Here is a 25212-nt window from a genome sequence, read left to right on the forward strand (position 1 = left end):
ATTAGGCAATAGGATACACATATTCCTGAAATATGTGAGAAGGAGCAGATTTTTCAAGTGGCCCATGTGCTCTAGTTACCATTACAGAGACCCACTGGCCTGTGGCCAGGACTCAGAAAGGCATGAAAACTGAAGGAATTGATAGAAAAAAAAAGACCAAAGGAATAAAGCCCCCTGACATGGAATTGTGGGTGCATTCTTCAATATTATTCTCTTTAAAAATTATTCTTTAATGTTTTTATAACATTATCTTTTGAAAAATAAAAACTCAGAATTGGAAAAAAAAAATTAGGTCCAGGCCTGCTTTTGAGTAAAAACAGATGTCATTTAGGGGAGTTTGGCTCTCGAGCAAATCCTTTTAGCAGCAAAATTTATTTTATTCCAGAAGAAATAATAATAATATAGGCTAGATCATGTCCACTGAGCGTACTCAGAGATGGGCTCGGCACGTTACATCTAGCATCTCATTTATCTTTGCAACCTATGATTTGGATGCTATTATTATCCCCAGTTCACAAATGAGAAAATCAAGACTCAGTACTTGAGTGACTTTCTATGTTCAAATAACTGTGAAGTGAGAGAGATATGGGTAAAAGGAATATAGCACCTCCTTTAAAAAAAAAAAAATAGACGGAGATGGGGATTCTCTGGCAGTCCAGTAGCTGGGGCTCTGTGCCGTTACTGCCAAGGGCCCAGATTCAGTCCTTGGTCAGGGAACTTAGAAACTAAGATCTCAAAAGCTGAGTGGCATGGTCCAGAAAAAGAGACTGAGACAGGAAGGTTTCCAACTTTTGCTCTGTGATCAGATCACAAATCACAACACCGGAAATCTGTGGCATAAGACAGTAACAGCTAGTCTAACTTCCATCATGAAATGGCCTTAGGTCCTTACAGGAGCATTTTGATTAGCAAATATAGAAGGAACGAGAGAAACAGAAAATTATCATTAGCACACCACAGTTGGTTGCCTGAACATTGTTACAGGCAAGATTTACTGAAGGATACTAAAATCAGTGGGCAGAAGTTTGAGGAGAAATAGAATATTTGTGTAGTCGCAAAGTACCTTCCCCAAATATCTATAAATTAGAAAGAGAAAAAAATATTAACATTACAGGGAAGAAGCCCAGCAGAAACCGCCTTCATTGAGTGAACGAGATCGACCTCCCCAGTAATAAGACATCATGCATGCCTCATATGATACACTGAGGACACATCACTTCTGGGCTATCTTTGCCCCAGTGCATAAACTCCACATTCATGAGACAAGAGACAGACACAAACCAAGGGGCATTCTACAAAATATCTGACCAGCAATCGTCAGATGTACCAAGGTGATGAGAGACAAAGATAGGAATGGTCCCAGTTGGAAGAACTCTAGAGAAATATGACAACTAAATGCAGTGTGGGATCTTGGAACACAAAAGTAACATCAGTGGAAAAAGTAGTGAGATCCAAATAACTTCTGCCGTATAGTCAACACTAATTTCTTAGTTTGATACTGGTATTATGGTTATGTGACCTTTCTATAACTCTTAGAAATATTCCAAAATAAGAAGTCCCCCCTCTCCTGAAAAAAAAAAAGGTCACTGAGAATAAAGTCCTATCACTAAAGCACTGACTCAGCTATACAAGTAAACTCCTTCCCATTTTGACCACTTGCAGTTGCTTGAGTTTCTACCTGGGGAGTTAGTCTGATGGAATCTGATAGAAAGACTCCTGGGTTTGGAGTCAGGAGACCTGGGTTTAGGCTCTAACTGCTTCATCTATTACCTGGTTGTTTAGCCTTGAGCATCTTATCACCTTGTCACAATCTTGGCATTCTTTACTATAAAATAGGTCCACTGACCCCCATTCCCACAAGACTGTTATTAGAATGGCGTGGGAAACATAGTAAGTGCTTGATAAAGGTTTGCCATGCTGATTAGTGGCCTCAGAGAGGTAGTGAGGGGCTCATGAAAATGCATGAGAAGTGGATTTGCAACCTCAGGAATGAGCACCACCAGGAGCTCCTTTCTGTTGCTATTTACCTGTGAGTCTCCATCCAGCGCTGCTTGGGCGTACATCTGCACAGACAACTCAAGGTCTTGTGACTGGTTTTGGTGGCCATAGTAGTAAAGATCTCCCATTTTCAAATATGCTGCAGGACAAGAATTACAGGTTCATTTGTCGAGTGGTTTGATTTCAGATCAATATTTTAGAAGAATGGCTCTTTTGCATTATTTCAAATTTTTCCCACCAGAATCTGAATACAGACACATCTTTAGGTTTCCTTGCTGTTAGGAGAGGGAAAATGGCTTTTGCATTTCTCCATTTCTGGACACATTTTCTTGCTTGGCTGGGTAGCTCTGCTACATGGAGACTACCCAGTGAAAATCAGTCTGCAACCCCACAGTCCAATCAGCCAAGGATGTTTGGAGTATCAAGGTTTTGCTGCCTGGGTTTTATGATTGATGAGCATGTCTTTACTCTGTTTAAGCCATATGTTTTGTTTTTTCTCTAAGGAAAAATTTTAAGAATGTATGTATCTCTCAATGTCCAATCAGAAAAAGAATCCATGTTGGACCATTCAAAACTGGGATTTTGCTACTGGCTACGAGTGTTGGAAGAGCTGAAAGGGCAAATGGGAAAGAGTAGGCAGCCTAGAGATTAGCAATGCAGGAAGCTACAACCTTCCCAGAACTCGGGGCCAGCTGAGACCACAGAGGATGGACTGCCAGGCAGGAGCTGGGACCATGGAAATGCAGCCATTGGCAGAGATACAGCCCAAAGCAGACAGAGAAGTGGAGAAATATTTAGGCTTCTCATCTCCTCCTACCCTGAGATTTCCTGCCTGTGCCTCGCATTGGCTGAAACTAATCAAATCCAAACGGGTCTGGGAACTATAGTTCCTGAGGGTCAGCCTCCTATCACACAGAGCAGAACCAGGTAGACAGGGAATCCATCTGAGGGCAAAAGGGTAAAAGGCTGGCCCAGGGACTCTCCAGAATAGCTTTCTCTTAAGAATTCTCACTGATTCCTTAGAAAATGGTGGCTCTAAGCATTCAGTAGACGACGGATGAAGAGAAATGCACTGCTTGAGATTGAGAGCATAGTTTAGGCAAGACCTTAATAGCCGAGATTTCTCACTCTCTTTCTTAATTGTTTAGAAATACCACACTTCACACAAAGCTGTTAGATGTTCCCTGTTACCAAAGATTAAAAGCCTCCAAAGCTTCAAGTCAGCACCCGTTTCTCTATACGTACCGAATGAAGGAGCATCGATTTGAAAAACAGAGAAATTATAGTATCTCCAAACACAATTAACACCCAAGTATCTCTCGGCCAGGTCCTAAGGGAATGAAGGGGGAGAAAAAGTTACCTCATTAATATTTTGGCCAAGTGACTGATTTCGCCTCCATAAAACCCAATTCATTATCCTTAACCTTAGAGCTTCTAGTCTGAGGAGAATACATTTACTTACTGGCCTCTCCTCACAGATGTGTGCTAAATTTGTCTGTGACACTTCAATTCCAGTTTCTGCTGCTAAAACATAATACAGCAAAGCTTCGTGCCTAAAAATAGATGATTAATAATAAATTTCATATAGTGGCTCTTACTAATATTCACAGAGAGCTTTATATTCGCACATAAGAGGGCACAAAATAAGCAGCTTTCTTAAAAGCACAAAATCATGAGTTTGTTTTTTTTTTTTTTAATAAATACTGTTGTTAAAAATACTGCTTGCACTGATTTATTTTCCATCTTAAAAGGCTGAACTCAACAGATAAGGTTGGGGAGCTGGTTGATACAACAGCGACCTCTACTGGCCGAATGACACGTGGAGTGCTGCCTGGGGAGCTGCCTATCGGCTTTGGGCCCTTGAAATCCTTCCATCCTCCACCCTCCACCCTTGCTTAGAGGAGATAAGTGGTATTAAGAAAAAGCTCTGTGCTTTTGAGTCCTGTTTTGTGAAGGGCTTTATGAGGCTTAGGACTGTGAACAAGCTTAATTAAAGCTGAGCTTTTGTGGTACATTAGAAGTTTGGCAAAGGAGAGGCAGTTTACAAGGGGCTTGATACCAATGGTCAAAAACACATTAAAAAAAAAAAAGTATTCAAGATTACTGGTAGTTGAATAATTGTAAAACAATGAGACCACCTGTCATCTATTGAAAGATTGGCATCCGATTCATAATCCGGATAATGGCAAGGGCTTGGGGAAAACGGACATGTTTCTCTAACCGCTGCTGGTGGGAAGCACTAGCAATTGATGCAATTGTTAAATGTGAGAGCCTTACAAATGTACATACCACCTGGCCCAACAGTTCTGCCTCATGAAGGTTTATTCCAAGAACCATATGTAAAATAGACAGCCAACAGGAATTTGCTGTATGGCTCAGCAAACTCAAACAGGGGCTCTGTATCAACCTAGAGGGGTGGGATGGGGAGGGAGATGGGAGGGAGTTTCAAAAGGGAGGGGATATATGTATACCTATTGCTGATTCATGTTGAGGTTTTACAGAAAACAACAAAATTCTGTAAAGCGATTGTGCTTCAATAAAAATTAAATTAATTTAAAAAAATAAAAAAATAGTAAATTTAAAAAAAAAATCAGAAATATGCAAAGACTCCGTGACAACAGAGCTCATGTCAGATCTGTGTATATCAACAATGACAACATCAGAAACCCCACAAATATCTGAAAACCAGTGACAAGTTCAGTTAACCCATGGTGCAGCCACTTTCAGAGGAGGTCATTAAAGTGATGTTGAAGAAGAGCATTCAAAGTCGTAGAAAGGTGTCTATGCCAAATCTTCCATTGGGTGAGAAAAGCAGGATAAAAAACAGTGCAATCTCATTTTTGCAAAACAAATATGAAACTGAATACACACATGGACATACATATGCAGATACACATATGCAGAGAAAAAACAACGACTTAAAATGATCTACCAAAATGCTAACAGTACTTATCCCTAGGCGCTGAGAGGGCAAGTGAATTTTTTTTGTTTTTTACTTATCTGATTTCCTCCATTTTCTTTTGTGTTACCCATGTCATAAGTTAAAATTTTACTATAAATGGTTGTTTCTAAAGCTTATTTTTCATTTTCAGTGGCTGACATTAAGAACTCTACGTTAATTTTAGCTACATCTAAGAACTGGGCAGGGTGGGGGGCTGGAGGCAGTCATCTTTTCTTTTCTTTTCTTTTCTTTTGTTGGCCAGACCTCATGGCATGCAGGATATTAGTTCCCCAACCTGGGATCCAACCTGTGCCTCCTGCAGAGGAAGTGCAAAGTGTTAATCGCTGGACCCCCAAGAAAGTCCCAGAGGATCATCTTTTCTATTTGGCTAAAGCAGCTCCTGGCAGGCCTTCCAGTGGGGACAGAGAGAGATGATTGGGGGTCAAATTAGGACAGGCAGACCTTCAATCAGACATCCCAGGTCATGGCTGCTGAGTGTGCTGATTCCTGGCCTCCAAGATACCCAAGGCAGCTGACCAATTAGGCATGACTCATGCTCGAGAGATATGGCTGGCTAAGCAGCCATGTAAGGAGCGTAGACAAGCCACGTAACAAGCCCACAACTGCGACTGCAACAACACAAAAGGCCCCAGGCATTTTCTTACACAGCCTCTAAGAATCACGTTTGGTGACAAGAATCCTCAGAGTGGACCCTAGATGGAGGACCCTCGAGGAAGATTCAGCAGCAAATCCCATCCTACAATAAGGTTGCATCCCAAAGGTCTTAAAATATCAAACACTCAGGTTTGCATCAGTGCTTCAGTGTCCCCCAGGGATGGATGAGGGAAGGAGATGGCGTGGAGTTGCCAGCCCAAGGTCAGATGTCAGGTGGGCCCCCTCTGCTGCCATCATGGAACAGGGCTCATATTACTTGCAATCTAAGAAAATGAGTTTTTCTTAGACAGTGGTTGGGCAGACTGTCAGAATTTGGGAGCAGGGGACACAGGTTGACATTTCCTATAAAAACAGTCACTATGATAAACTTTATAAAGACAATACCTTGTCTCTAAAGTTACTTGGGTGATGGGAGAGGGAAGAGAGGAACACGTTGTGTAGGAAGACTTCCGCTGACTGAGGCTTTCCAGGCGGCTCAGTGGTAAAGAATCCGCCTGCCAATGCAGGAGATGCAGGTTTGGTCCCTGGGTCTGGAAGATCCCCTGGAGAAGGAAATGGCAACCCACTCCAGTATTCTTGCCTGAGAAATCCCATGAACAGAGGAGCCTGGTGGGCTACAATCCATGGAGTTGCCAAAAGTCAGACAGGACTTTATCAACTAAATGACAATAACAACCTTCCATTGACCAATTATTGTGTCAGTAGAAGCCAGGAGGAAATTTCACAGAATTCTCAAACGTTTCCTTTGAGGAAGCACTGAAATCATCAAAAAGAAGTCTAAAAACGTTGACTTCCAGGAGATCCAGTGGTTAAGACTCTGCGTTTCCACTGGAGGGGGGCGCACGTTCAGTCTCTGATCAGGGAAGATCCCACACGCCCAGGGGCAGAAAGAAAGAAGCACCTAACAGAAATCCACCTCTGTCTTCTATTTTACAGAAGCCATGGAATCCAAAACCACCAGCATCCATTTTCATATATTGAATAGTGAACTCTGGGCAAGCGTCAGAACACTGAAGACCAGATTCTCTCAACTTACGAAGACTTCAGAGACAGGACACCTCTGCCGAAACCCTATCTACATTCAGCCTCCCAGCACTTTGCTCTTACTTGTGTCTCAACTGAGATTGCCTGAAAGTATTAATTACAGATATTTCTATGCTTCTATTCACAGGATAAACATTTATTCAGTATTTTCTCTGTGTAGAGGGCCCAGAGACAAGCTGGAAATCTGTACTATCCTTCCGTGAACTTCCTCAAGGTTTAGGAAGCTGACCAGGGTGTCCAGCTTTATTTCCAGTGTGCTAAAGTGAACTAGTCGCCCAGGGAGTCATTCTGATGGGGATTGGGGTGGGGGTGCAGAGAGAAGCGGATTAAAGAGCAAGTGTAGGGGCACATTTGCTACCCTCCCACTTCAGACTTGGCACATCCATTTATAGAACTTTTATAATGATACATCTTAATAATCAATCCTTTGGCTGCTTGCTGTGAACTGTGAATTTGAGTTTCTCTGAGCAGTTTCTCAAACAATCCAATTATTTTCTCTGGATTCTTTCTGCCAATACCTGAAGCAGTCCAAACTGGAAGTTTCATATATATACATATATTAAAAAAAAAAAAATCCTGGGGTCTCAGTGGAATTTAGGACCCTGCTCCAAGGCAAAAAGACGCATCTCTTTGAACAGGAATCTTGCATGCCTGCTTGTCTTGCCTCAAGCTTACTAGAATCTGGCTAACCTCCTGGGTTAAGTGTTTGGAGGGTATAGTTAAGACAAAGGACAATAAAACACACAGCTCACAGATAAAACACACAGCAGGGTATGCGGGAAAGAAATGAAACACGACAGGTGACCTCTCCTTAGCTGACTTCTCCTGGTGTCCAAGGATGGCCTCGGGCATGACAGCATTATCTTCCGAATTTTGCCTAAGCAGCAAAATGCCCTTTTCTCAATCATGCTCCTCTTTTAAACTATCCCATATAAATCTCACAGCAACACAGAAAAGCACAAGCTCATCAAACTGACACATGTGATTTGGAAATAATGCCCAGAATAAATGCACTCACAAAAAATGAAAAAAGAGGTGAACTTGGGACATTGATGGATGGTTTAGTTCTATTATAGCAAAATAGATGGGACTCCAAAAAATGCCATGTTGTGGTGTGAGGAGGCCAACGGCCATACATTTCCTATTTAACCTCTGAGGCATTTGGAAGCTCAGTGGGAAGGAAAAGAGAAAAGCTCTTTGTCTCAAATGTACTTTGACAAAGACACTCCCACTGTAGTGGGTACTCGGTGTTTCTTCCTGTTAGTAGGAGAAGGCCTCAAGTCCAGGTGAAGACATATCTTTAATAATACTTAGCATCAGCATCAGAATTGGCAAGGCTATGAAGAAACAGAAATTTATATGGGGTTGACAGAAGTGTAAATGGGTAAAATACTTTGGAAAACAGTTGACGTTGTCTTGTAAAGTTGAACACATGGCAAGCCTGTGACCCTATTCCGCAGCGTGTATTTTTAGAGAAATTCTTCCTGCATGCACTAAGATATACATCAAAAACGTGCATGGCTACACTGTTCTTAAGGGAAAGAACCCACATATGTGTTAACATGAGAACTGGTAAGTAAACTGCAGCGTATGACAGCAGTGAAAATGAACGACCTACATGTATCCAAAGATATGCATCCCAGAAACATCAGGTTAAATAAGCATGATGTTTATTTATGAAGAATTACATATGATATGACTCCAATGATATGAAGCTCAGAAGCAAGCCAAATCTATTGCTCAGGATTATATCCATATATAGCAAAACTATAAAGTGAGCAACGGGCAGAAGGACAAAAGACTCACGAAATGGTTAGTTCTGGATCCTGGGGGCTGGGGTGGGTTTCATCTGAGAAGAACACACAGGGGGTTTCAATGGTCTATTTTCTTAAACAGGATGGTAGGGTTACAAGTGTTCATTTTATTGTTACGCTTTGGAACTTGGGCTTCCCTTATGGCTCAGCTGGTAAAGAATCTGCCTGCAATGTGGGAGACCTAGGTCAGATCCCTGGGTTGGGAAGATCCCCTGGAGAAGGAAAAGGCTACCCACCCTAGTGTTCTGGCCTGGAGAATTCCGTGGACCATATAGACCATGGGGTAGCAAAGAGTGAGACACGGCTACATACATATTACATATTATTGGTATGCAACAATTATTGAGTCATAAAAGAAGTGGAAACAACTTACCTGGCTCAGGCCGCAGCTCCAGCTCAAAAGCTCAGCTCCTTTAACCTGGATTCTGAACTAACTCTCCCATTCAGGTTCTCCCTTCTCATCCCCATAATTCGCAGCTGTTTGGTTAAGCATCTCAGAACCCACCTCTCTCATGTCACTACCCTCTCCTCAAACCATTATTGGCTCCCCACTACTTGACAAACTAAATAAAAACTATATAACTGCTATTCAAAATCCCATAACACAGCACCTCTTTGGTCTTGTCATAGACCACTTCCTTTTATGAATTTTACCCTCAAGGCAAACTGGGTGGCTTAAAAATTTCTAGACACTCCCAGAATTTTCCTGTTTCTTTGCTTTTTGTGATCCTGTTCATTACTGTGAAAGTGTTAGTCACTCAGTCATGTCCAACTCTTTGAGAACCCAAGGACTGTAATCCACCAGGCTCCTCTGTCCACAGAAATCTCCAGGCAAGAATACTGGAGTGGGTTGCCATTCCTTTCTCCAGGGGATCTTCCTAACCCAGGAATCGAATCCAGGTCTCCTGCATTGCAGGCAGCTTCTCTATCAGCTGAGCCACCAGGGAAGCCCATAGAAGCACTATGACTAGGTAGAAATTCCACCCATCCCTCGGGGCCATATAGTGTTACCTCCTTTATAAAGGCTGAACTAAGTGCCCCAACCAGGCTGCATCTTGTCTTCCTCTGAATCCCCAATGCTCTTCATATACCGCTTATGGCTCTTCAGTGATGGCTGTTCTATTTGCCTTAAATTGTTCGCTCAGTAGTTTCTGAGTACTTCCTAGAAGCCATTAGGTGCTGGGCACTGGGATACACGTCACAGGGCAATCAACAAGTAAAGAGCCATCATGACCCATGCAAGGACAAAGGGACTAAGGGGTTAGGCAGGACTTCTGGGCAGAGGGAAGAGCAAGTGCAAAGGCCAAGAGGTCAGAGAGAATGTGGGCCACCTGAGAAACTGCAGGCAGTTTAGCACCAGGAAGAGATGAGGCAGCGGACTGCCCCCAGTCTTATCTGTGACATCCCCTGCAGCTATGACACCCTGCATTTAAGTGTACTCAGGAAAACTGCTGAACTGAACCCAAACTCACCAACCATGGAGAGCACACTTAATCCCCCCCCCCCCCCCCCGACCGCCCCCAAGTCAGTCATGTAATGCAGCTGAATATTCTAAGAAGGAAAGCAGGCCACTACAGCTTAATCCCTCTTGACCTTCACAGAAAATTTTTAAATGTGCTCCCTGAAGTGCTTTGTGATGTTAAATTCAAAAGTCGGCAAGAAAGCTAAGCTATTAGCAGATACCCTCTTTATGGGAAAAAGTGTGAGACATCTTGGTGTGTGTGTGTGTGTGTATGTGTGTGCTGGGGGTGTTTACATATGTGCTGTTTCTTTGGGAAAACCCCACATAGAAACATTTTGATGTTTGAATGCTTAGTTTCCCCTAAGAAATTGTCAGGAGCAAAGGATGGGAAATGTAGAGGGTGAGAAGCAGAAATGAGCTAAGGTCAAACTGGGAAGTTTTATAAATTGAAGTTTACTTGGGAAACAAGATAAACAGCACACAAATAGTAAGGTGTATCAATTGGGAAAAGAACCATTTCATTAAAAAATTCCTTCCTCATTATACAAAGTGAGGCCACAAATGATAAACTTTTACAAGATGATACTAATACAGTTTTATGAAGTGCTTTTTTTCACGTGGCCCATTTCCCCTGCATTTTCTAATTTGAGATTCTCATTCACCAAGATGCTATCTGTGGATTATCTGGGCATCCATGAACCAAAGAAGGAAATGACCTTCTTTGGGACTTATATTTTAATTTTTAATTAAAGTTCATATCAGAGCACAATCAATGATAGGGCTGCTCTAAAGTCTTTGAGATGGTGGACCAATGGGATGTGCGCTGATTTGCATTTCCCCTTTATTTATTACAGAAATATCCAGGTCATTAAGGCAATGAACAAGCACACAAAATGTAGCACAAAGAAAAGTAAGATGGACCGTGAGGCCTGAAAACAGAGGACAAAGAGACGGACTCAGGTAGATCTTGGACAGGAGTGCCCTTATATTTATAAAATCAAGTAATTGGAAATGGGGCATTTACTGGTCCTCATGTATGGGGTTTCACCCCATTTCATACAGGGTGAGATTTGCTAACTCCATCAGAAGGTACTTAGAGAGGGGTAGTCTATTTGGCTGTGATACTTGAGGTCTGCTGAGTGACTTCCAGCAATCCTAGGAAAGATGTAGCCTAAGCCCTAAAACACACTGCTTTCACTCCTTCCCATGAACAAGATAGAAATCCTGGACTTTCTGTGACGTGCCAGTGAGAGGCAGAGGGTGGGTAGGGATCCCCTATGCTGTCTCCAGACTCTGAAGCCAAGTAGAACGAGCCGAAGGGAAGAAAAGTCAACGCATTCATGTGCTTCTCAACTTGATGAATGTGGACGCACCCCCTAGAGAACTAATTTTTGCGTATAATTAAACATGGAAATGCTATGTTTTCTAATCAACAGCCAGTCAGTCGGTGATACTCTGAATATCATTACCAGGAGGCTGTGATTTCCTTGCAAATTGCTTTTTCAGTTGCATTTTAAGATTTCATCTCCTAAGAATACACTGACAGATTGAAAGGTAAGGACTGAGAAAGTTCAGTCGAACTTACCACGAGCCCTCCAGGTAGGCATTGAGGCCTTTGCGAATGACATGGCCCAAGTAGCCATTTTTCTCAGCTATGTGCTTTGCCCATCTATAAAGGAAACAGAGGAGAAAATATCCAAACTGCGGCATATTAAATAATTTCTTTTTACTTCAAGTGATTTCAATAAATCTCACTTGGGAAATATTTTGCTTGTTAGAATTTTTATGGAGTCACAAGTTGGAACTGAATGTTAAGAAGGCAAAGAGAGATATACTTTGGGAGCGCTTGAGTTCAGTGCCCTTTATAATGAATGTTTAAGAGTTGTCATTTTTTGAAACAAAGATGTGACAAGTGCTTAATGAAAGGAGTCAACCAATATGGAAAAAGATAGTGTGAATCAAGAATTCTAACAAGTCAATAGCAGGAAGACAGCTCTCCCTGAACAAAGAGAAGAGATGTTGCCAAGAAGATTAAATGAACAGAGTACCTGATAGGTGTAGACATACTGAGAGGAGATTTAGACAACACAAGGAGAATGTGAACATCAAGTACAAAGGAAATGATAAGTACACAGAGAGCTAAGCAAATAAATAATAATTATTAGTAGTCTTCCATAGAAAACAAAAAGTTATGCAAGAAAGCGTAGTCAGAGCACACTACATGGTCAGCTATGAGTAGCATTAAATGGTAAAAATATCGGGTTGGCCAAAAGAACTTTTTGGCAAATCCAATAATATGAACCCTGATACCAATCCAAGCAAAATGATGATGTACTCATGGGGAAGATGGGAGAAAGTAGGAAGTGTGAACATGTAGGGCAGTCAGAAGCTGCAGAGTGAAAGAACTATTTATATATTTGTCTTTTCCCAGTGACACATCATTAGACAAAGTCTGTAGTGAGTACAATAAGAAATAGTGATTTAAGCATGTTATTTAGACATAGAGGCAAATAAAAAGAGAAATAATTATTAATAAAACATGCTGCTGCTGCTAAGTTGCTTCAGTCATGTCCAGAAGTGCGACCCCATAGACGGCAGCCCACCAGGCTCCCCCATCCCTGGGATTCTCCAGGCAAGAACACTGGAGTGGGTTGCCATTTCCTTCTCCAATGCAGGAAAGTGAAAAGTGAAAGTGAAGCCGCTCAGTCGTGTCTGACTCTTTGCAACCCCCATGGACTGCAGCCTCCCAGGCTCCTCCATCCATGGGATTCTCCAGGCAAGAGTTCATGAAAAGTGATTTATTCTAGGCAGCAGGAAATGGTATGTGGGTAAGGGATAGAGACTTCCTATTTTTCTTGTCAAATTATTACTTTTTAAATTTTTGCCTCCTCAAATAATTTGGCTCTTTTTGTGCACATGTAACTGATAAAAATTACATTTTAAAAATGAAAACAAAGAAAGAGTAAAAGAAAAAAGAACTCTATTTTCTCAGAAGTAGTGAACATAGTATATGGCTTTCCCTTCACAAGCAACATCTGATAGGTTCTTACACAACAGCCTTCTCGGGATCTCGCGGGAACGTCTCCAGGTTGCCAGTGATATAGTACAGAGAGCACCACAAAGTTCCTTCTATGTGTCCACCTTGTGCCGCCTTATGGAAATATTCACCAGCTAATGTCTGGAAAGAGATGGGCAAACGTCGGTATCATTAGTGAGATGTCCTCCTGGGCAGGTTTCATCAGAGCTAAGGGCGTGAGGTACGTAACACATGATTTCATCATAAGCTTATAACGTCTGATATCTTTAAGAAACCAAGTCAAGTTCCAGGAAGACAATCACAGAAGCTTCTCGACATGATAGCCTTGACTGCAGCTATTCTGTTAAGTTTACCCAATAAATAACATTACGAATGTCACTATCATCAGGTATCCTCACATGAACCCCCTGCCAGCCAGACAGAAGATTGCACAGAAATCACACCTGGTGAAACTTCAGGCATTTGCTTTCCTAACCTCACTTAATACCTTTTTTCAAACTCAGATGCAAAAACTGCAGTTCCAGTAGGAAGGTGAAAATTAGAATATGACAATTAAAAAATCCATTCTAGCAGATATGTGGGAGGGCTAACAGACATTTGCAGTGCATAAAAATACACAGCCTCCGGGGTAGTCACAGAAGTAGAGGGAAGAGGGAAAAGGGAGAGCAAGTGCTTAAATGGGTAGACACGCCACTGATTACCATTATTTTTTCCCAGGCAGTTAACTGCCATTTTTAAGCAGGGGCTTTGGAGTCGGTGATGCCATGAGATGGTTGGATGGCATCACCAACTCAATGGAGTGAGTCTGAGCAAGTTCCAGGAGTTGGTGACGGACAGGGAAGCCTGGTGTGTTGCAGTCCATGGGGTGGCAAAGAGTCGGACATGACTGAGCAACTGAACTGAACGGCACTTGGAGTCAGGCAGGCCTGGGTTCAAATCCCAGCTCTGCTCCTTATTAGCTGTGTGACTGTGAGCATGTCAGTTTAACTCTCCAACTAAGAAAATACTCAGTTTCTACAAATGAAACATGTGGCTTCTGATAGTAGCTACCATGAAAGTTTGTCATGAGGATTAAATAAGATAATGATATTTGAGGCTTTACCAAGTAATAATAATTTGAGGCTTTACCAAAAATAATCCTCTCATTTCTCACCCCCAAATCTGCTGCTACAGCTTGCCCATCTGTCTGAATACTACCTTTCTTCCCATCTCAATAAATGCCAAACCCTCTGGAGTCAGCCTGACTCCTCTCCCCGCTTCACACCTCACATCCAATCACCATCAAATTCTGCCCTCTTGACCTTCAAAACAGATCCAGAATCTAGTCACATCTCAGCCCTCTTTCTGACACTGCCCATCCATTCTCATTTGGATTCAATGCATTAATCCCCTGCTTCTTCTTTTCAAAACTTTTAATGTCGTATTGGAGGATAGCCGATTAACTATGTTGTGATAGTTTCAGGTGGACGGCAAAGGGATTCAGACACGCATACGCATGAATCCAGTCTCCTCCCAACTCCCCTCCCATCCAGGCTGCCACATAACAACACAGAGTACAGAGTTCTGTGTGTTCTACAGTAGGTCCTCGTTGCATCAACCCCCCGCTCTTGCTCGTCTCTTCCTCAAGCCCATCAGGAACCTCCATCTTCATCAGGACCCAGGAAGAGCCTTTTCAAACACAGCCTATCCCAGCCCTGTTCAGAGCTGTCCCATCCTGCTCAGGGCAGCTGCCTGGGCACCTGCCTCCTTGACCTTATCTCTTTTGCCACCTCTCTGTTCTCAGCTCTTGCCAGTTGCATCTCCCCGCTGTTCTTCTGCTGATCCCGCCTTCTGGAATGTTCTTCCCTCTTTCTGGAATGTTCTCCCAGATAGTCACAAGACTCCTTTAGGAGTCTGTACAAGGTCACATTATCAGAGAGACCTTCTCTGATCTCGCTTATAAAATTGCATCCCCTAGTCTCTACCTTCTGGGTCCTCCTCATCTGGCTTTATTTCTCCCCATATCACTTCCCTCCATTTTCCCTCATGCTCTATCTTTGCTTATCATCTTTCTGTCCCACTGGAATATAAGCTTCTAAGCTTCCCCAAAGCAGAGACTGTCTGCTGCTGTAACCACCACTGCCCAGAAGAGTGCCTGGCAGAGGGTGGGTGTTCAGTTAATTTGTTGACTGTAATGGTGCTCAGATTGTTATTACCACCATTAACATTATTATCAATAACGAGGGGCTTCCATTTCACATGGGAACCAGGTCCTGACTCCACTTCAGTGTCTGACGTCTGAGTAAGTTATGCAACCTTTCAGAGCCTTGGTCGCTTATTCTATTAAATGGATGTAGTAACATTTGTATTCCAAGAGTGTAGTTAGGATGACATGGGATGGCAGACAGAAAGTATCTATGAGTATATGGCCCAGAGGAAGTGTTCCGCAAACGCTGAAGACTGTCACTGCTATTTACATTATTATTATCCAATCCGATCTCATACCTGGCAATCCTTTTTGGACACAGCGCGCTTTGCTTCCAGTAAGATCAGTGATCAATCTCTGCACCATCTCTCTTATTCTTGTCTCACATTATCTCCCTCTCCTCTCCCCAGTGCAAGTCTCCTCCTCCTCCATGAAGCCTTCCTGACTGCTTTGGCTTTCCTTATTTCCCCTTTCCAGAACTGCTTGGGTCACAGCGATTAGAATGCACTTGGCATCTCGCTAATGCCGGTTTTTGCTCTTCACTCTCTTGTCTTCTTAACTGGGCCCTTGAGTTCCTTGAGCTCATGATCTGTATGTCGGGTGGGGTCTGTACTGGGCTGGGCGCATAGAACACCTGCTTCCTGACCAAGTGTCTGACCAGCTGCACAGCTGGTCACAAGGCTTACCTGATTCCTTCCAGGAACTCCTGGGAAAATGCCATCCAAGTACAGGACTCCAAGGTTGTATGAGGCATCTGGGTTCCCCATTTCTTCTGCTTTTAACCAGTACTTAGCCGCTTTGGCATAATTTTTCTTGAATTTGTGGTAATACCATCCCAGGCCGTTGACTGCCTGATGCAATCCCTAGATTTTAGAACAACAAGAAAGAAATGACTTTTTTTTTTTTTTAATGAAAAATTCTCTAAAGAGAATCAGTTGTTGTGAAAGCATTCTGCCAGAGTCTGAGAGAAACATTTCCTGTCTCTTTTTGGGGGCAGATGGCACTAAAGAAAGGCTAAAACATGAGGCCACCTCAAAGTCTTCCCAGGAGGACTTCACCAGCCTGCTGTTGGGATTTCTGCCTTCCACCTCGGCAATGATGCTGGCCTTGAATCATCACTCAGCCCCCGAGGACTGTTTCACAATGCCCTTGTCTACAGAAGGCCTTGTGTTGCCCTGAGTATCAGCAACGCCCTTGAAATTCACAAGCACTCAACTGCGACAGGAGGCTGGAACCTGGCCTGGCTGGGCTGATTTCTAGGTGACCTGCCGGCCGTCTGTTGATTACTCTGCACTGGACACCAACAAATCATCTGAGGGAAGAAGCTGCAATGGTCTACTTGTAAAGCTCAGGGGCTATGGGTCTGCTTAGTAGACAGGTAGGTGGCTGGGCCTGAGGCAGAGGGGAGGGGACGGAGAAGGGAGGGTGGCTTCAGGACTGTGTCTAAACCTGGGATGGTACCGTAGAAGGGCTGATTCTTGTGAGTCTAGTCTCCAATCTCCTTGCTCTTGCTGATTCGTGCTCTCAGGGGCCCACTACTGCTCTCTCTAGGTGCTCCCACCTGCTTCTATACAGTAGCTTCCAGCCTGGCTGTCGAAGGCTTAGGAACCCTGTGGGGGTGTAAGTGTGCAAACCTGGACATTCGGGTCTCTCATTCCTGCTTTCCTGCCAGATCAACAAGACCATGGGCAAGCAAGTGAAAAAAGGATTAGAGAGGCAAACAGTGAGTGCCCTTGCATCTGTGAGACAGGTTAAGAGTCCAAGTGTGGAACAAAATCTCTTTCCCCTCTCCTTTGAGAAGTGAAGAACAGGTGTCCCTCAGCTATGGATGCCAAGATCCCAGCCTGCAGCCTTTTTATCTGCGAGGGCTCCCGAAATCCTTTTAGTTTTTACACTGGACTCCAGGTGCCAGGAAGACCAGGAGAAGGAAACTGACAAAGCCCATTGGAATAAATGCTCTGTGAGGGCAAGGATCTTTATTTTGTATTCCAAGCACCTGTGTTAGTACTTGCATACAGTAAGTGCTCAGTAAATACCTGAGAAATGAACGAGAGCCCTCCCTTGAATGCTGATGACACGCAAAACAGAATCCAATCCTACACTGAGGGCAGTGCTCAGATTCACAGGCCCTCAAGATAGCTGCCATTTGGCACAGTATCAGTGCTGTGGGCCAGTCATAAAGATATTCTTCCTGAGCCTCGGGTGACACCAGATGGAAGGCAGCCTCCTGAGAAGTTGCAGGATGAGTGTATTTCCGTGAAGTGACAGACCACGCTATATTATGATGTGGCAAGAACCAGCTTTGGAATAAGCCTATGGAATTTTACATCAAAATGGTTTCTGTACTGCTCACCTCCATATGCCTAGGTTTATTCAAAGGTACCTGTCATCACTCAAAACATTAGCAGAACTTTCTTTAGAAATTGTACTGGGACCCAGGTCAGGAGCCCCACAAGAAATCTTGTTTTATTTCTTCATGCTCACACCTTATTCCGGACATTCCCAGCTATATCTGCAGATTTACTTTCAAGTGACTTTTAGCTAATTCCAGACATCAAACTCTGTGCTTCACCACGGTGCCTGACAAAGAGTAAGGGCTTAATAACTCCCTGCCAAATGAATAAGTGAGAATCATGTAACACTCTTAAGAATGTGAGTACTCCAGGCTATAAAACTGCATTTCCTCTAATATTCATCTCAGCTCTGCTAAAAGCACGCTCTGAATAAAGCACCTTAGACGACAATTCACCACTAGCATGCTAAAGAGATGCAAATTTCACACCTGCCAGGAAGCCCCATTTTAGGGTGCTCTAGAACTATGCCCTCAGTGACCAACATTAAGCAGCTTTTCTATTTCTGCACTATAGTCTGTGTCAGGGTTGGGAGCTGGCGTGTGTTTCAGCCCACTGTCTCCTGGGTGATGTGCCCCCTTGAGACCACACAGGTGGAGAAAAAGCCTCCTGGTTCTCTGACTACATGCTCCAACTTCCTAGTCTACAGGAAAAATAGACACTAAGCTTCCTAAGAAAAGCGAGTGAGGAACGAAAATCGGCATGGTTACTTGAGGAATCATTGTAGTTAGGGCAAATATTAGCAGCCTTGGGATGAAGGTACATTCAAGAGCCTGAAGGGCTATAGGTTGTAGAGTTACAGTGGTTTCTACCAATCCATTTATTTACTAATATGTGTGCATGCACATGTGAGTGTGCACGTGAGTGTGCCTGCATGGGGGGGGTGTTTGCACAGAGGGATATGTTGTGCGTCCCTGCTTATGTGTGTGTGTGTGTGTGTGTGTATCCCCTCACAAGCAATATTACAACCTCCATTCTGTACTGCAATACTGAAACTAGCTGGCTTGAAGGTTACTTTGAAGAGCAAATAGTGACAAAAAGAAGATAATTTCTAAACGCAGCAATAAACTTGATCAACAGTCCTTTTAGTAAAGCACAGAGAAGGAAATGAGCACTGGACATGACAGGGTTAATCCAGAGGATTCAAGATTCAGAGGAATCAGGCTTTTGATTTTCCTAATTCATTGGCATTTATATCCATTCAGTTTCAAGGAGCCCCTGCTGCTGCTTGTTATTAGGGCAGCCCTTGATTATAATTTTAGCCTTCAAACAAAATCAGTCTGAATTCTATTGACTGGAAAGTGAGTTCGCCTTTTGAAGTTTGTCATCCCCATTGTGCAGGTTTCTGTGTATGTGTTGTAGCTCAAAAATGACTAATCGCTGCAATGCTAGAGACCCCTCCCTCCTCACTGCATTTCTACCTTCCTCGGAAGGCTGGCCATTCACTTTCCTAGACTTGTAAATGCATGGGTGGGTGTGTGTAGGCAAAGGCTTCCCTCCGACAATATGCACAAGTGTTACCTTGGAAGCTGCTTTCTTCATCAGCTCTAAGGCAAGCCGTCTGTTCTTTTTCACTCCTTGACCCTAAACAACAATAAACAGCAATGATCACAAAAAAAAAATAAACAGAGAATGCACGCAAAACCATCACACCGATCCACCAGTGTTCAACAGAAGATCCAACAGAAGCCCAGGCCCTGCCAAAGGAAAACCTAATCTTGAAGATTTCCATATGCAGAGCTATTACGTCATCATCATAATTTTGGGTATATTTGTAGAACAGTGACAACAACCCTCCCCTTCCTGTTTAGCATCACACAAAATTCCCCATTTGATCATCAGGTGAATCACACTCTTGTCAATCCACTGGTGCAGTTGGGAAAAGCCTTGAACAAGGTTAAATGAGTCTGGTCATTCTGGTTGTGTTTTTCTGGGGATCACCTAACGTGTGAGTCAGATAAAGCACTTCATCTGCGTCGGACAGTCAAGACTTACCAGGCTGGGACAACTCAGTTATCCCAGTTCCACGTGGGAGTCCCCATGGTGGACCTCTGTGGCTTCAGAAACAGCTGGAAGGTCAGTGGTGAAAGAGATAGGATCCCTTAGAATCAGTTCCTTCAGACACTGACAACTGACAAGCTCCCTCCAGCAAAATCAAGTTTTTCCAGCAGACGTGGTTTGTGGATCACGAGAGAAATGGCTTTGGGGTTCTTGTCAGAAGAGCAGAACTTCACGGGACCACTCTGGGGTGTCCGCCGGACCACGTGGGAAAATGGTGGGTCCAAGGGCCGGACAGGAGGAGTCGCTGAGGGCTCTCTCAACGTGGCTCTGACCACGAAGAGGGCAGATGAGAAGACTGGATGAAAACCCCGATGCTTCCAAGCTCACTTAGAGCCTGTCTTTGACCCCTACATCACATGTGATAGAACATCAGAGGGCTTTGCAATGACTACATCTATTAACACTACTTAAATACTCAGCTCTAGTAATGAAGACAGCGCTAGCAAACATTCCTACGTTAATTACCCTGGGCCAGGAGCTCTCCTGCCATATCTAATCCTCCCGACCCTAGCCGTGGTGCTGCTATCATTCTCATCTGAGAAACCAACCCAGAGGCACACAGGGAATGAGGAACAGAGGCAGGATTTGAACCCAGGCTCCAGAGTTCAGGTTTATAACTGCCATGCTGTATTTTCTCCTGTATATTGTCGTTTCCATGCTGAGAAAGTAAAATGATTCACAATCTCCTTACAGAATACGAAAACAAGCTGCAGAATCTGTCCTTAGAGTTCCGGGACCCAAAGTGAAACGGTGGATCCAATAAAGGTTAAATTACATACACTGAGTTTCTACTCGCCTTTAACTTACCTATTTAATAAAAGCCGATGAGCTGAAGCAGGATGCAAGATGAAACTATTTTTCAGAAGTGGACCATTACTTCGTTTAATTAGAGGAAGAGGAAAGAGAAAAGGACATGAAGGCTATTTGGAGTAACTAGACGGGGCAGTGAGACAACCTTTTTGTATTTTGCAGAAAGGATCAGAACCATCAGGATGACAGGACGTTAGAACCTGGATGCACTCAAAGTTTATCTTCTCCAGCTTCTTTGTTTGGAAGGAATAAAACTGGGGCCCACAGGGGCTGACTAACCCAAAGCCTCTTAGTTAGATCTGCAAACAGAACTCAAGATACTCTCATTTCTAGATCAGGGATTTCCCAGTGTATTACATAATCAGAAGTGGGATGGTTTCTTGCACGAAGACTATATACTCTGCACAAGTCTGAGTAGCACTGGAAGCTGTCAGAAGAAACACACAAAGTCCTGATGCATAGCAGACGCTCAGTGACTGTCCGCTGGCTGAATTCACGGAGGACGGTAGCTGCAGTGAAAGTCCAAGCTCCATGCTCAGGTGTGTGTAAAACGGGATTGACTCGACTGTCTTGGAAAAACTACAACCATCATCGTGGCACCATTTTTGAACACAATAAGCCAAATATCCACACAAAACAATAAGCCAAGTGCACACTGCCCTTCTTCCTGTTTGGAAAGTTCATTTTTTGTATGGGGTTTTTTTTACACTGAAAACACTTCAAGACACCTTTGGCCAGAGGTAAAAATCTTTCTCGAGATGTTGATAATGGGTTTTCTTCCTCCCACTCAGAGATAACTTAGAATGTAGGAAAACCAAAAAAACTTTCAGTTTTCAGAAATCAGACCCTGAAGAAACATTTTGTCACCTCCCATGTCATATATTTATATCTTTGGCTCTCCCCCTAGATTTCAAGCTCCCTGGTAGGCAGAAATGATGCCTGAGTCATGCCTTTATCTTCTCTGCACTCCGGGCAATGACCAGCCCCAGCTCCGGGGGACCCGTGCCTCTCCTCTGCACCTGTCTCAGTCCTGTCTTCCCCATGAGTGTCTGAGGCTCCAGAGGTCAGAAACGTGGCTCAGGCATCCATACGTCCCTCCATCTAGTGCAGAGCCTGGCGTTTTGTCAGCCCTGAATGTGTGTGTATTACATAAATACACAAATGCATTGGCATATGGCTAAGAGTCAAACCACTTCTATGTTGATTTAAGAACTACAAAGAAAAAGTCTGGGCTCTAAACTTGGAAACTGTAACAACCAATAGGTTTTAAGACTTGGAGAGCTGGAGATGTAGCAAGAGTCATGGTTGTTAATCAGTGAGCGACCACAACTGTGGTTCTGGAGATGAGCATGGCCATGTGCATCCAAGTCCTTGTTTGACAGCCCACTTGCTGTCTGTGGGCAGCTGCCTCCTTCGGGCCTGGACATAGCCACCAAGGTTTTCCTTAGTAGAGCTAACAGCTTTCCATTTTTCCAAGGTGGATGAATTGATGTCTCTGTGTTCAGGGGTGAAGAGCACAGACTTTGAAGCCAGACTGCCTGGATCCCAATCCCAGGTCTGAAAGGTACCAGCTGTACAATCTTGTATGTGTACGTGCGTGCTATGTTGCTTCAGTAGTGTCCAGCTCTTTGCAACCCCATGGACTGTAGCCTGCCAGGCTCCTCTGGCTATGGGGCTCCTTAGGCAAGAATACTGGAGTGGGTTCCCATGCCCTTCTCCAGGAGATCTTCCCAACCCAGGGATTGAAACCGTGTCTCTTAAGGCTCCTGGATTGGCAGGCTGGTTCTTTACCACTAACACCATCTGGGAAACCCTTGGGTAAGTTACAAATCCTTTCTTAGCTTCTCTTAGCACATACATAAACAGAGATCATCATATACCACGGTAGCTACCTTTGCAAGGTTGTCTTGCAGACTGAATGTACATCAGGTAATAAGCATTGCATCAATCGAAGTAAACTATTGTTATTCCATAAAGCATTTTGCAGTTCTTGGAGTCCCTTCTTTAGGTTCTTTCACTCAACCTGTGGTCATTACCAGTGTCCCATAAGGTCCGTCTAGTCAAGGCTATGGTTTTCCCAGTAGTCATGTATGGATGTGAGAGTTGGACAGTGAAGAAAGCTGAGCGCTGAAGAATTGATGCTTTTGAACTGTGGTATTGGAGAAGACTCTTGAGAGTCCCTTGGACTGCAAGGAGATCCAACCAATCCATCCTAAAGGAGATCAGCCCTGGGTGTTCTTTGGAAGGACTGATGCTGAAGCTGAAACTCCAGTACTTTGGCCACCTCATGCGAAGAGTTGACTCATTGGAAAAGACTCTGAAGCTGGGAGGGGTTGGGGGCAGGAGGAGAAGGGGATGACCGAGGTTGAGATGGCTGGATGGCACCAATGACTCGATGGATGTGAGTCTGAGTGAACTCCGGGAGCTGGTGATGGACAGGGAGGCCTGGCGTGCTGCGATTCATGGGGTCACAAAGTCGGACACCACTGAGCGACTGAACTGAACTGATGAGGTCAGATAAGTCCAAGGATGCAGCTGCTGGTTGCAGAGGAGGGATTTGAACTCCATCTTCTGTCTCCTGGGCTAATGGTCTTCTCACCCATTCCCCTGCTCTCCTGTTGGCTTAAAACCAAGATCTTTGTTTTGATCAGAGAGACTGTTGGGATCCAGCCAAATACGCACTTCATCTCAGCTGTAATTCAGCGATAGCTCTGCCTGATAAGAGAATTGCAGCACCTTTGGGGGCTGCCAGCAATGTACCAATCCATAAAATATGGGGTGTCTCCTCCAGAATGCCACAGTGTTTGCAAAAGCAAAGAGAATCCAGGTGCCAAACCTGAGACTAATGATTAAAAACAAGACCAGGGAACTGTTTCTGACTCTGCCTTTTCAGCAAATACCCCTTTCCATCCAGCCTGACAGAAGCAGATTCCGAGGTTCTTGGGTTACAGGCTCCCTGTTTGCCTGCACGCCTACATCAAACTGCTCAGGAAATCTGATAGGAATTTTGCAACCTCAGCACAAACTGAGTGATTCTTACCTTGAATAACACAATGGCGTAGTCGTATATTAATGCGGGGTCCTCAGTCTCCAGGGCACCCTTGGCATACCACTCGATAGCCGCTTCCGGGTTCTTGGCCACACCTTGCTGGCCCCAGAACAGCATCTGGGCCAACCGTTGCTTTAAGACAATAGCAATTTAAAACAATGACTTTCCTGTGAAATGCTTAACATATATGTGTGTGTATGTGCACACGCGCGCTTAGTGGCTCAGTTGTGTCCAACTCTTCGTGACCCTATGGACTGTAGTCCACCAAGCTCCTCTGTCCATGGGCTTCTCCAGGCAAAAATATTGGAGTGGGTTGTCATGCCTTCCTCCAGGGGATCTTCCTGACCCAGGGATTGAACCTGAGTCTGCCTGCAATCCCTGGGTCAGGAAGATCCCTTGGAGAAAGGAAATGGCAACCCACTCCAGTACTCTTGCCTGGAAATTCCCATGGACAGAGAAGCCTACTAGACTACAGTCCATGGGATCGCAAAGAGTCGGACATGACTGAGCGACTTTACCCTTCACCCTCCTGCATCACAGGAGGATTTTTTACCCACTGAGCCACCTGGGAAGCCGTAATACGTAACATACGAGATTTTTAAAGAGGGTAAGGCAAACCTAGTTTAAAATGTTTTTATATTGAGAACCGAGACTTAGGTGGACACATGCTATCTTTCTGCTGGGGACCAGAGCCCTAAAGGTGTACTGGGTTAAATACAAGTTATTAACACAATGCTGTGTGTCAGGGGGATGTGGGTGTGTGTATGTGAATGAATGTACTATAGCCAGGTCAGAGCTGATGGATCAACAACCGTACTGTCTCCTCTCTCGAAATGCCCTCCCCTTTGGGAGTCACTGTCTGTCTTCTGGGCCCAGTGTGAGGCATGCCTGCCTGTGCACATCTGTGGCCGTCAGGGCATCTCCCTGTGAGGCAGGAGATAGATGGGCTCCAGGCTAGGCATTTACAGCTGGCCTCCTGTTTGCATTTCCTGAGACAGGAGGTAGGTGGGCTCCTGGTTAGATATTTACAACCAGCCTCCTGTCTGCATACTGAAACAGAAATAACAATAGAAACAGGGTAAATCGCCAGGCTTTGTCCCCTGAGGACACCTTAAGATAACAGACAAGGCAGGAAGAGAGGGGCTAAACCCTGTTTGAGTAAAGGATCACGAGGTCATATATTTCCTATTCTTGGGGCAAGAGAGACACTACACATGTGCAGAAAGCTCCTTGGGGATCAAAAGGAGGAGGCACCACCCCATAATATGTGATGCCAAGGCCACCCCATAGGCCTCAATCCATCTTGGAAACAGTCACACACACAGGGGAGTATCCTAGGGTAGGTCAAGTACGAAAAAAGAAACCAGATAAATGGCCAAAGGTAAACAAAGAACCTGAAGAACTGCCCTATATAAATGATTTATATCATTATATCTGATGCACTAGAATGTCTGATGGGGTCTTGGGACTGATCATAAATCCTGTGACTCTCTCTCCAACGGGTGCAGATCTGACTACACTCAAGGTCAAGAGTGACCAACTGGGCTTCCTTGGTGGCTCAGTGGTAAAGAATCCCTGATCCCGTAAGATCCCACATGCCAAGTAACAAAGCCCCTGCGCCACCACTACTGAAGCCCGCGTGCCCTAGAGCCCAGGCTCAGCAACGAGAAGCCATGGCAAAAAGAAGCACGCACACCGAAGCTAGAGAGTAGCCCTCACACTCGGCAACTAGAGAAAAGCCCGTGCAGCAACAAAGACCCAACAGAACCAGAAACAAAGACAGAA

At 44.2% G+C, this 25212-nt stretch overlaps 1 protein-coding gene across 2 annotated transcripts in view; it reads right to left on the bottom strand.

Annotated features, from left to right (window-relative positions):
* The window catches only part of SEL1L3 (SEL1L family member 3), a 109892-nt gene that overhangs the window by 12737 nt on the left and 71943 nt on the right, over nt 1-25212 (bottom strand). For both annotated transcript variants that reach the window (XM_004009750.6, XM_042251286.2), the window contains exons 13-20: nt 23419-23559; nt 19029-19091; nt 15843-16019; nt 12985-13112; nt 11520-11603; nt 3461-3551; nt 3244-3328; nt 2028-2137 (exon numbers count right to left, since the gene is read on the bottom strand). In XM_004009750.6, the coding sequence (XP_004009799.3) occupies nt 2028-2137; nt 3244-3328; nt 3461-3551; nt 11520-11603; nt 12985-13112; nt 15843-16019; nt 19029-19091; nt 23419-23559 (879 nt within the window). The remainder of the gene's footprint in view (nt 1-2027; nt 2138-3243; nt 3329-3460; nt 3552-11519; nt 11604-12984; nt 13113-15842; nt 16020-19028; nt 19092-23418; nt 23560-25212) is intronic.

This window comes from Ovis aries, chromosome 6 (assembly GCF_016772045.2).
Source record: "Ovis aries strain OAR_USU_Benz2616 breed Rambouillet chromosome 6, ARS-UI_Ramb_v3.0, whole genome shotgun sequence".
NCBI lineage: Eukaryota > Metazoa > Chordata > Mammalia > Artiodactyla > Bovidae > Ovis > Ovis aries.